The 10,625-nt window shown below is 40.1% G+C and overlaps 2 protein-coding genes across 2 annotated transcripts; both read right to left on the reverse strand.

Moving 5' to 3' along the window:
• Nucleotides 1-346: 346 nt before the first annotated feature.
• On the reverse strand, nucleotides 347-1,911 carry LOC147894628 (bidirectional sugar transporter SWEET6b-like). The gene is made up of 6 exons (XM_087385350.1): nucleotides 1,869-1,911; nucleotides 1,743-1,779; nucleotides 1,421-1,637; nucleotides 1,143-1,304; nucleotides 660-779; nucleotides 347-544 (listed from the first exon to the last, which is right to left on the reverse strand). Exons 1-6 carry the CDS (start codon nucleotides 1,909-1,911, stop codon nucleotides 347-349), a joined length of 777 nt encoding a protein of 258 aa, XP_087241476.1.
• A 5,615-nt stretch (nucleotides 1,912-7,526) lies between these two features.
• LOC147894629 (uncharacterized) lies at nucleotides 7,527-8,434 on the reverse strand. The gene is made up of 2 exons (XM_087385427.1): nucleotides 8,023-8,434; nucleotides 7,527-7,852 (listed from the first exon to the last, which is right to left on the reverse strand). The coding sequence occupies exons 1-2, from the start codon at nucleotides 8,339-8,341 to the stop codon at nucleotides 7,833-7,835; spliced, it is 339 nt and encodes a 112-aa protein (XP_087241553.1). The 5' UTR covers nucleotides 8,342-8,434; the 3' UTR covers nucleotides 7,527-7,832.
• Between the last annotated feature and the right edge of the window lie 2,191 nt (nucleotides 8,435-10,625).

Raw genomic sequence — 10,625 nt, forward strand, 5'->3', positions numbered from 1 at the left:
ATTAGATTTTCACAATGTGCTTGCCTTATAGGGCAGCTCCCAAAATTCGTTATTAGACAAAATTAGACAGGTATTGTTTCATGTTTATCAGAATTATTTTAATTCAGTGCTACAAAAAACACTTTTTGAAGTCCTTAATATGAAGGGAAATTCAAAGCTTTAGGTGAGATTGTATCTTAAAATTTCCCAAACATATATACACTAGGATTTTGAAATATAACAAGTATATATGTCCCTTGAAATTACAGGCAACCTACAATCAGCTGAGAAAAATACACTACAAACCGGTTTTTATTGCATTATTAATTTCATTCCAAGCCCCAAGTTGCCTATCCTCCTCCACGTCCTAAAAGTTATGTTTCTCTATTCCCCCATTAATCTTGTCTAAACCAGTCACGTTTTGCAGGTTCTCTGCCATCTTATCTACCTCAGAAACAGTAGGAAGCTCCATTTCCTTGTCCTTCTCTGGTATCTCCCGTCCATAATAGCTTGCATAAAGTACAAGCTGGCAAGCGCCTAACAGAGCCCCGAGTGCGTTCGGAATCTGCACATGGAACGGATAACTTTGTTCAATGACTCAGATTTGTTGCATGCAAGTAACCGCCTAAGTATTTGGGGAAACAACGTTGTTGAAGTAATAGGTAAGAGAGAGTGATCACCGTCACAAAGATGTCAAATTGTATCCCTGCGTAGGTCGTCCACACGAGGCCATTGAGAAAGGAAGCAAGGGACAGGTAAAACGGCATGTATTTCACACTTTTAGTCTGAATTACATGTTTCTGCCACGCAAAAAACAACATAAGGACTTAGGCCGATCTACGTGTAACGTTCTCCGTTCTTTCAAACTAGCGAATAGAAACGTTGCTCTTCCGATGAACTTTAGAATTCGGCTTGAATAGACTGTCTGCATTTGAAAACGCCTAAACTTCACTGGTCACGAGAAGAAGTTAGAGTTGCGCCATCAAACACATCAGCTAAAAACTAGATCACATTTTAATGCTACGCAAACATAAGTCCAAAGCATTCGAATCAAAAGTCCGTTTGAAGGCAAAGATTGAAAACACATTCTCAGTTCTTAAGCTGCAACCGTGGACGCTTCAGAACTTTACAATATTAGCAAGAATTGAGACTTCGAAATATACCATAATTGTTAAAGGCGATGCATACATGCAAGTGCCAATGATAACGCACAGGCTCCCCACCACTAACGTTCTCTTTTCATGTGTGTGCGCTAATGTTAAAGTTAAAATTACGATGATAGTGAAAACGGAGACAACTCCGATGAGCATGCGCAGCACTTTGACCTGCAAGCATTACAAATTAGCTTGATCAGGTGACACACAGTATATACGCGTCCGGTGCGATGGGACGAACATAAATCCGTAATATTCGTCGCTTGTATTAATGTGTGGAAGCATACCCTTTCTTTTCTGTTGGCATAAAACAAGAAGATGGAGATATATGTCATCTCCAAGGCGGCTCCCGTAGAGTTTACTGTCACCACAAGCAGGCTATGAGGGTGGACGACGGGTATCCCGTAGAAGACCCATAGGAAACAGTTGAGAAGTGTTACGACATAGGGTACCCCGGAGAACTCTTTCGTGGATTTCCATTTCAGAATCTTGATAAACGTAGGGCTGCAAAGCGGATCAGCAAGCGCTGAGATCATATATTTCAAGGTCTCCCTCCATACTTGCATGCAAAACTCAACAGCCCAACAGAACCATGGACGTATAACTTACACGGGGGAAAGAAACAGGCCAAATGAAATCGCATTGCCTGCAAAATTCAAAACGTGTCCTCAAGGCTGTTAGAACTTGGATTCAGCATAATTTGGAGCTGCGTCGAAACAAATTGAATGCGTTCACCTAAGATTCCAACGGCTGTGCGAGCGGTGTCCGCGGCTGCCATCGATTGCAGCCGGTAGACGGGAAAGATGGACGAAATCTTTCAATCCTTGCACGTCTAGCACTTCGACCAACACGGCAACAAGCTAAAACTGGAATGCGGATAACAGAAAATCGGGAAATAGAACGCAAGTTCAGTGGCACGGCTGCATCATACATTAACTCCAATTCAGTTTTATGAAAGAAGATAAAGCTGGTCCTTATTAAACGCAAATCCAATTCTCTCCTTTCTGCATGTGCATGATTTATCGGCCCAATTGTAGATCTTTTAGGAAAGGCAAAAAAAAGCATGTAGAAAAGTTCTGGTCACTACCAGCCCAAGCGAGAAAAGGAGATGGGTGGGTGTGATTACACACCACGTGGACATAATATCACAAACAAAGTTGTTCATATGTGATTGCCTATGTGGTATAGGCTAAACATATATTGATTGGATATCACAGGTTTCATCAGACTATGCACCGGCGTTTGGTGGTCGCCCATGAACTTGGGCACCCCCCCTTTTTGCCCTCAGGAAAGTTCTGGTTAGTCTTTTGCACTGGACGGAAGGGCAGTTACACAGTGTCCACTGCCTGCCCAATCAAGAAAAGGCAATGGGTGGGATGTGTGATAAATCCCCCCAACGTATAAATATTCAAAATCTACGTTAGTATTAGTTGCACCAGGTGGACAAATCTCACAAAAAAGGCAACCATTAACTCTTGCTTGCAAATCTAACTCTTTTTTTCTTCATGTGCATTATTTATCGCCCCAATTGTAGATCCAACATTCCATTTTTCTTTAGAGAAGAAAAAGAAATCATGCAAAAAAGTTGTGATGAGTCTTTTGCACGTAGTGAAAGGCCCAAGGGAGACAATTTCGGTGAAAAAAAATTGGGAGTAACCGCAACCCCGTGAGCCTCTTTTTTTTTAAAGGATCCACCACGACCCTTTTCACAAACATCAAGGGCCGATTCTGACAAGTAATATTCGACCATGTCACCATTCTAAACATCTTTTGGCTTTGACAACAACCCTCAAACTTCTTCTCACTTTGAGTGCAACATGTAGGCTTGCAGATGTGATCTTCTAGAGGAAAAGATATTAAAAAATTAAACAGATGTGATTTTCTTCCATCTAATTGGGAGCTTGATATAGGGCTACTATAACCTTTAACTGATGTTGTCTTTTGGTCTTTTCACTCAATAACCCCTCAACCATGATCCTACATCATGCATCCAAAAATAAGCGAATTATGTAGTAGTACATCCAAGCTCAAACACCTAATAATATGCCTTGCCTCCCCTCCCTTCTACCTTTTAATTGAAACACTAAATTTGGCTTTGCGCTTATAAGTAATGTAGGTATGCTCTCTCTCTCTCTCTCTCTCTCTCTCTCTCTCTCTCAAACTTCTAGGCACAAAACTTAAACGAAATATTAACCTACATATTCAGAATAGTAATACCACTACCTCTTGTAAAAGCATAGAAGGCCAAAGAGACATTTGAAGGATGTAGTAAAATACAACATTCTATCAAATATGCATGAATTAGCTCACTTTGATTATTTTAGACCCCTTATTAACAATTTTGGAGATTTTATGCAATTGCTATCTCTCAAATCCTTGAAGCATGTACTCATAGCTGTAAGTTTCTCTTTCAATATTCTTATCCTCTCCTTGGCCTAGTACTAACACCTCTTGTCATGATGAGGCCATTCCTATCTTCTCTTCCCAATCATGGTCTTACCTTACCTTTATCTCTTATTCCTCACAATATCATTACTCCACAAACACCTTCTCTCTTCATATCCAGGGTTACATATTCACATAATCATGTGCATTTTTTGCACGATTTATATTCACTAACATCTTTCTCATGAAATGATGCATTCTATGACAACAATACCTTCATGGTTTAAAATTGAGAAATCAACATATTACCACCAATAGATAGGCTTTGACTACCAATAGATTTAGTATTACTACCTATAAATGGGACGGTACCAATGGTAAGATGGCAGGCTGTAGGACTAGACTAACTACAGGTAGTACCATTGTTACTAGTGGTACCGAGTCTGAAACACTACTAGTGATCCATAGAAATAGAATCTCAATTCTCATTTTAATATTAGTCTCTTCATGTCTATGCCAAGCTAGATCTCTTCTCTATGATAAATGTCATAAAAGCAACATTTACCAATATCTCCACCAAGCTAGATCTCTTTCTTTGTGGCTAGCTCACTGCTGTATCTTTTAATGCACGTTACCTCCTGGTACTTCCTTTTTAAGATCACAATGCCTCCTTCCTCACCTTGCTTAGATCACTTCTCTTCACTAATGCAAACTTCTTCTCTCTCTCTCTTAGACATGCTATAATTCATCTACTCTAGTAAGTGCTCTCAAAGCACATGGTTAACTAGCTTGCATTGGGCCTTTGTTAACACAACAGGCTTGTGCTTAGAGGTAATGCAGCCTTCCATCTTGCACTTTTATAAAATCTATCCTTCTATCTTATAGGAAAAAGTGTGTAAAAGTTTGTAAACTACATACAATAGCTGCACACACAAAATCCACATGTTACTACAACTTGTGGTGTATATGCATATTATAGAATGCATGATTTTTTAAAAATAAAACCACATAGAGTCCCTCTACTTGGCCCTAGGGTGGGGCTTAGGAGAAGAGAGAAAAATCCTCTCTCAAGTCCACAACACCAAAAAAGGCTTGATGGGCTGAGGATGGGCTCCTTATATAGGCATGGCAAAGAGAGCTCGTCACCATAATGCTCTAACATCATAGACACACCTTGCAAGTTGAATGCCTCTTTCAAACTATCTAGACTGAGCTCCAAAACATCCTCTTTGAAAATCACAATCATCTTCTATTCACGTTCGGGTCCAAAACCATTATTAGCTTACTCCTCTTGCAACAACAGGTAAGCAAAGAGGTGCTACAAGGAAAAGTAGGAAAGATAGAAGTGCAGAGAGAACTAAGGATGGCCAGCTTCCAAAAGATAGTAGTAGAAGGTGAACGGGAGAGGAGCTATAAGCAGGAAAAGTATTTAGTGGAAGAGAACCAGAAGCTTTTGGTGTCTAACAATTGGTCTCCACTAAGCAGTGCCAAAAACATTTGACCAACCTTGGGGTACTAGCTCCCTAACTATCATCCCATAACTACCACATGTTTGAATAATCATTATTCAAAGTGTGGCTATGTCTTGCATGGCCGCTACAATGTCTCTCATAGTAATTTGCATAATCTCTCTCTCTCTCTCTCTCTCTCTCTCTCTCTCTCTCTCTCTCTCTCTCCCCCTACTCCTTACTTTTCCTTCTTTCCCTCCTCCTCATCACCCTCCTTGCCATAAAACTACCACTCAATGCACTATACTTCTTGGCAATCACTACCATCCATATGAAGAGTGTACTAGAAGGGCTAATATGGAAAGTATGGAGAAGAATTCTAATCCTTTTACTACTCCAAAGCAGTTGGAGACATCTGTTAGTAGAGATGTGGTTTTGTATATACCGATAGTGACTTGTAATTATGGGAAACATTAAGAAATTGGAGAGGATGAATTTCCAAATTGCTTGAGTATGTGACTCCTATATCTAATAGCAAACAAATTGAAAAATGTTTAGAGCATGCAAAGAGAGCTCAGAGCATGAAATACAAGAGACCTGAGGCTATTCTTGAGAACAAATGCAGGTACCCTTTCATTCACACAGCCTTGTTTCTAGAACAATTGGGTGTTGAGCACCAACCCCATGTGTTGTTAAGGGTTTTGGTATAGTGCTTTGGACTTGTTTAATAGGATGTGACCACGAGGAAATTTGCAAGATATGTGAGTTCATTTTTACCATGTTCATCGAGTCCTTGGTTGGCCCATAATGTCAGCACATGTGTATGATACTTATGTCCATGAACTTTTGACTATTGCCACTTTTGAGTTCAAGGTTGAAGATATATTTGCACAAATATCATTTTGGAAAATGCTTAATGATGTGGTTCAAAAACCTAGAGTTTAGAGCTTTTATGGGCCTGATGAGGAAAGTGCTAATTGGCTTGCCATGGGCACTATCTATTTTGGAGGTACAAAAAAGAAAGTGCTAAGTAAAGAAAGAGATTGTGTTTTTCATTGGGAGCAAAGCATGGTGCATCATACTATGTGCTAGCATAGAGGGTGTGGCAACATGGTGTTGGGATAACTTCATTTTGAGGCCATTGAGCTTGAGGAGCATTTTGGCATTACTATCTATATTACTAAAGTATGTCATATTATCCCGAGGGAGGGGGGTGGGGGCACTATGTAAAAAGCCCATATAGCACGTGCAATCAAGGGGTATACCTATGGATTTTTATAAGCTATATTAACCCCTTCTATAAATTTTGAGATGATTATAGTATATGAAAATTTTCACTTTTTGAATTAAAAAACCCCTTATGTATGTATATTTTCTATAACTCCATAAAAATATAAAACCCTTTTTCGTTGATTACACGTACTATCTTACATATTTCTTAGTACACTCTTCTTACCTCCTTGCTTCATGAAAGTAGATCACTTTGTTTATGAAAGTAATACCTCCTTGCTAGTATCACTCCTTAGAGGATGTATAATATTAAAAGCGATAGATTGGCATTAGAATTTTAGAACATCGTCACATCTCAAACTCCACAAGCCAATATTATATTTAGATTTATTTACCATATCCTTCCATGTGTCTCACAAGAAAGGCTACCTTATAGGCCGCTTTTTGAGTCCAAATTTTTAATAATGAATTTTGAATTTTTGATACAATTATTGAAAGTTATAGAGAATTTTGACAAATGTATTTGTCTGGTTCCACTGCTACATCGGTCCTTGATAATCATAATAAATATTGTTGAATGGTTGAATGTTGGGATATGTAAGTAGCTCTTTTAGTGCATCATCACGTATAGCTCAAAGAATTTTTACTTCCCTATATGTGTAGAATTGATTTTTAATATTTTTACTAAATTTTTAACATTTTAGCTCAATTTGAATGTCCTAGATACAAGCCTTACTATCAAGATAGCTTAAAGGCTAAAGCTGATCAAGTTCAAGCAGACAATTGTATAAGCTTTTTGTGTCATCTTATAAAAGTTTGAAATATCAAAATTGATACAATCTACTAGAGAATGCATTAGTTCTAGTTAGTGCACATTATGCAACCTTATGCCCATGGTACGATGCCTAGACTCTCTTACACACATATAGGTCCAATCCCCCATCTAGCTACCTAGTTGCTTTGTGTTACATATCATTGCAACATGTGTGAAGTGTAAGGACAAGGGGCTCACACAAGATCTTTTGATTTTAATTGATTTTAATTCTTTAGACAAGCACAATATATGCTTCTCGTTAAAGTCAAATCTTCATGAGAGAGAGAGAGAGAGAGAGAGAGAGAGAGAGAGTTTTCTACACTTCGTATGGAGGGAAACCTTGAACATCACAGGGTGGCCATATGGAGGTTTGTAATCTTTTTTAAGGAAATAAGTCTCTCTTAGTGAAAAAAAACTCTTGGGGGCATGCATCGAGAAAAAACGTGGCCGAAATGAATTAAGTAAACATGTATTTTCGCTTCTACTGAGCGCTGCCTTCACTTAGGCCTCCTCGTGGCAGGCCAAAAAAGAGTAGGGAGTTCTTAGGGAGGGAAACCATGGGGCCATGTGGCAATCTGTAAACCAAAAAAAAGAGAGAAAATATCTAGCTTTTCTTCAACTTCTCAAGCTTTCTTTATGAGCACAAGTGCCAATTTGTCCACTACTTATGTAGCACTATTTGTAAATATAAAGAGGCGAATACATTTAGGCTGCTTGGAGTCACACAAAGCTGCAAGCCATGCAGTTATTACAGAGAAGCCTATTTGATCTAGTAATCTCCATTGTTAAAAGCTTGGGAATCCGATTCCTCCAGCCGCCGTGTTAGTTGCCCCATTTGACACCTGCAGATTTGGAAGCATAGGTTGGTAATTCTTAGTGACTGCATTGAAATCACAGTAGAGCGGTATCATTTTTTTTGAGTAAGAAATCAGACGACTCTACAATGGTATGCATCCTGCCTGACTTCTGATCGCTATTTCAACACGCAACAATGCAACATCACAATTCTTACCACCGCATGTGGTTCCGGCTGGAACTGTAACCCCGCACTGGCCGAGGACATTCTTCACGGCTTGCTCGTTGATGAACTCCATTATATAGCTAGGTACTCGGTCGCAGACGCAGGGAAGCTGGGCGTTCTTCATAACGTCGCAGCAAAGACTGGGATTGCTGGGCAGGGGAGGGAAAACGCCCATCACGTACTGCTTGCAGTTGCTAACAAGGGCGCTGATGGTGTCGTCGCAGGGATCGGAGCGGGCGACAGAGGGGGAGAGGGCGATGAAGAGGGAGGCAAGGGCGAAGGTGATCAGGATGGTAAGCTTAGAAGCCATGCCTAGATATTGATGAGAACAAGAAGCGGCCGCGCGAACTATGGGATCAAGACAGGTGAAGCTGGAAGGCGAGAGTGATGATGAGAGCTTGCATGCAACAATGGTGCGATTAAGAGCTTGCTGGAATGATGGAATTTATAGGATCAAACATGCAGCTCACACGGGACATGGGCAGTGAGAACCCGTGATTTTTCTGACGGAAATCTGAGCAGCTCTACGAATGCAGCTTGTGAGCCACCGCTTCGATTCGTCATGTCTGCAAATGCAACGTAGATTTGCTGCTTTGTGGTGATTCCAACGTCCAACGAAGGAACGATCACGGGTGCTGGATGCGTTCCTGATCATCGAAACGATGTTGTCCTTTGACTTTAGGAATCTAGGCTCTCTAAGGGCGAAAGAGGATTTGGCAGGCAGCCGGTCACCTTGTCACATGGGGCACCTGTAATGTCACGCTTCATCTGTTCATGCCAGCTTCCTGCCATGTACACTGTGTTGGAATGTGCGCAATCATGCGTAGACCACACTGGTAATGCAGTGCTAATCCCATAAGTAACACGAATAGCCTCACCCGTCTACGACGGATTTGGGCCCCATGTTTGTTATGCTCCAAACTTCCTCCCAACTCTGGAAATTTCAAATTGATCAATGCAACAAAATGAACACACGCATAAAGGAAGGGCAAGCCATCTATATTTCATGCAAGAACAAACAAAAATACCTCAGCCACGGATAAGATTATCAAAGAAAAGATATGGGATAATGTCTTTGACATTGGATACACTTACTCAGTTTATCAATCCATTGATACTCTTTCGTAGAGTGTCCCATGTCATTCGTTGTTGATATTCTTCACTGCTCTTATCATCACAAACATTCTTCGTCGTCTGTGAGAGTTTGAAAGGTGTGGTTTAAACACCCACAATCACCTCTGCATAAGATGGGATCTGGGTTTCCTCCTCATCATTATCCAACACAGCTTGATCGCACTCCGCCTATGTGGAATCCCTAGGAACACGCTTTGGGATGGAATTAATGGATGATGTTCTTGTTCCAAATAGACTTCTTCATATAAACATTCAGCTTGACCACTCTAAAGCTCACTGTGACCCCATCCTTGCACCTGTGTTTGTGGATCCCTCTCGCTTTTTCTATCGCTCTATGTTGATGTGTGTGGGCTATGCCTTTTTCTTCTTCTTTCTCAATACCCTCTTCTCTTGCCCTTGTTCTTTGCGTGGCTGCTTTCTCTCCGTGTCTCTTATTATATATTATTGGTTGCCTTGTGTGTTGTTGCGCCTTTGTTTTTCAGATGCGCTTCTTCATAGATGTTCTCCCACATCCAATTCTATCATGTGCAATCATTTTCTTCATGATCATGAGGGAATGTAGGATTGGACAGTTGTTGCCACATGATCAAGTTCATATGAGGGGGTGTAGGATTGTGCAATTGTTGCCACATGTTAACAAAGAAAGGAGAGGAGAGAAGCTATATGGACACGTGGCTAGCCCTTTGATCGATACCTCACAATAAGAACAAACGTGTGTGTGTGTGTGTGTGTGTGGGGAAGACTTGACAACACCCAAAGTCAGTGAAAATGATAACCAGCAGCGGTCCGTTTTGTAAAAATGATTTTGCATAAAATGCGTAGGAGTGTAGCTCGGATAAGTCCAAGCAAGCATCACTTTTATTAAAGAGGGGAGTTTGCATACTTGCCACCATCCAACAAGCAAAATAGTAAGAATCGATATTAACTTTAGTTGGGAAGACAGGTGTCATAAACACCCCTCCCTTATTATCAGAGTCACAATAAAAATCAATACTTGGCCATACACTTATCAAGCTTAATGTAAATAAAAGATTGTTTCTATAGAACAATGAGTTTAGAGGTTGAAGAGAGAAATAATGAACCTTTGTAGAAAAAGGGGGGGTAAGAAGAGTGTGGAAGGTGAGGGGTTGATGGAAGAACTACAGAAGAGGTATAGTGATGCTAGAAGGTATAGTTATTAAACAACCCAGCCAAATTGAGTTTAAAATACAGGGAAATTTAATACAAATTAATAGAAAAAAAGGGATGAAAGGGGGGGGAATTCATGTAAAATAATGGGGGGGGGAAAGGGGGGAATTAATGTAAAAAGATGTGGAGGTAAATTGAACTAATGAAGATGGAAGTGTAATTGTACGGTTAATTAAAAAGAAAGGAATTTAAACAAGGGGGGGTTCATGGGATGATTTTTTCCTATTAGTTTCATTAAGAAGCAAAACTTTTATATTGGTATCGAAAGTTTG

Source organism: Dipteris shenzhenensis, chromosome 14 (genome assembly GCF_047967505.1).
Source record: "Dipteris shenzhenensis isolate YYH24624 ecotype China chromosome 14, Dip_SZ_1.0, whole genome shotgun sequence".
NCBI lineage: Eukaryota > Viridiplantae > Streptophyta > Polypodiopsida > Gleicheniales > Dipteridaceae > Dipteris > Dipteris shenzhenensis.

What these genes read in the sequence shown, in the direction of transcription:
- LOC147894628 (XM_087385350.1), bottom strand. Translation starts at nt 1,911, where the DNA reads ATGGCAGCCGCGGACACCGCTCGCACAGCCGTTGGAATCTTAG. An exon ending in ATGCCAACAGAAAAGAAAGG is followed by an intron (nt 1,305 to 1,420) that starts GTATGCTTCCAC and finishes TAATGCTTGCAG; the next exon opens with GTCAAAGTGCTGCGCATGCT. An exon ending in CATCGCCTTTAACAATTATG is followed by an intron (nt 780 to 1,142) that starts GTATATTTCGAA and finishes TTTGCGTGGCAG; the next exon opens with AAACATGTAATTCAGACTAA.
- LOC147894629 (XM_087385427.1), bottom strand. Translation starts at nt 8,341, where the DNA reads ATGGCTTCTAAGCTTACCATCCTGATCACCTTCGCCCTTGCCTCCCTC. An exon ending in AGCCGGAACCACATGCGGTG is followed by an intron (nt 7,853 to 8,022) that starts GTAAGAATTGTG and finishes CCAAATCTGCAG; the next exon opens with GTGTCAAATGGGGCAACTAA.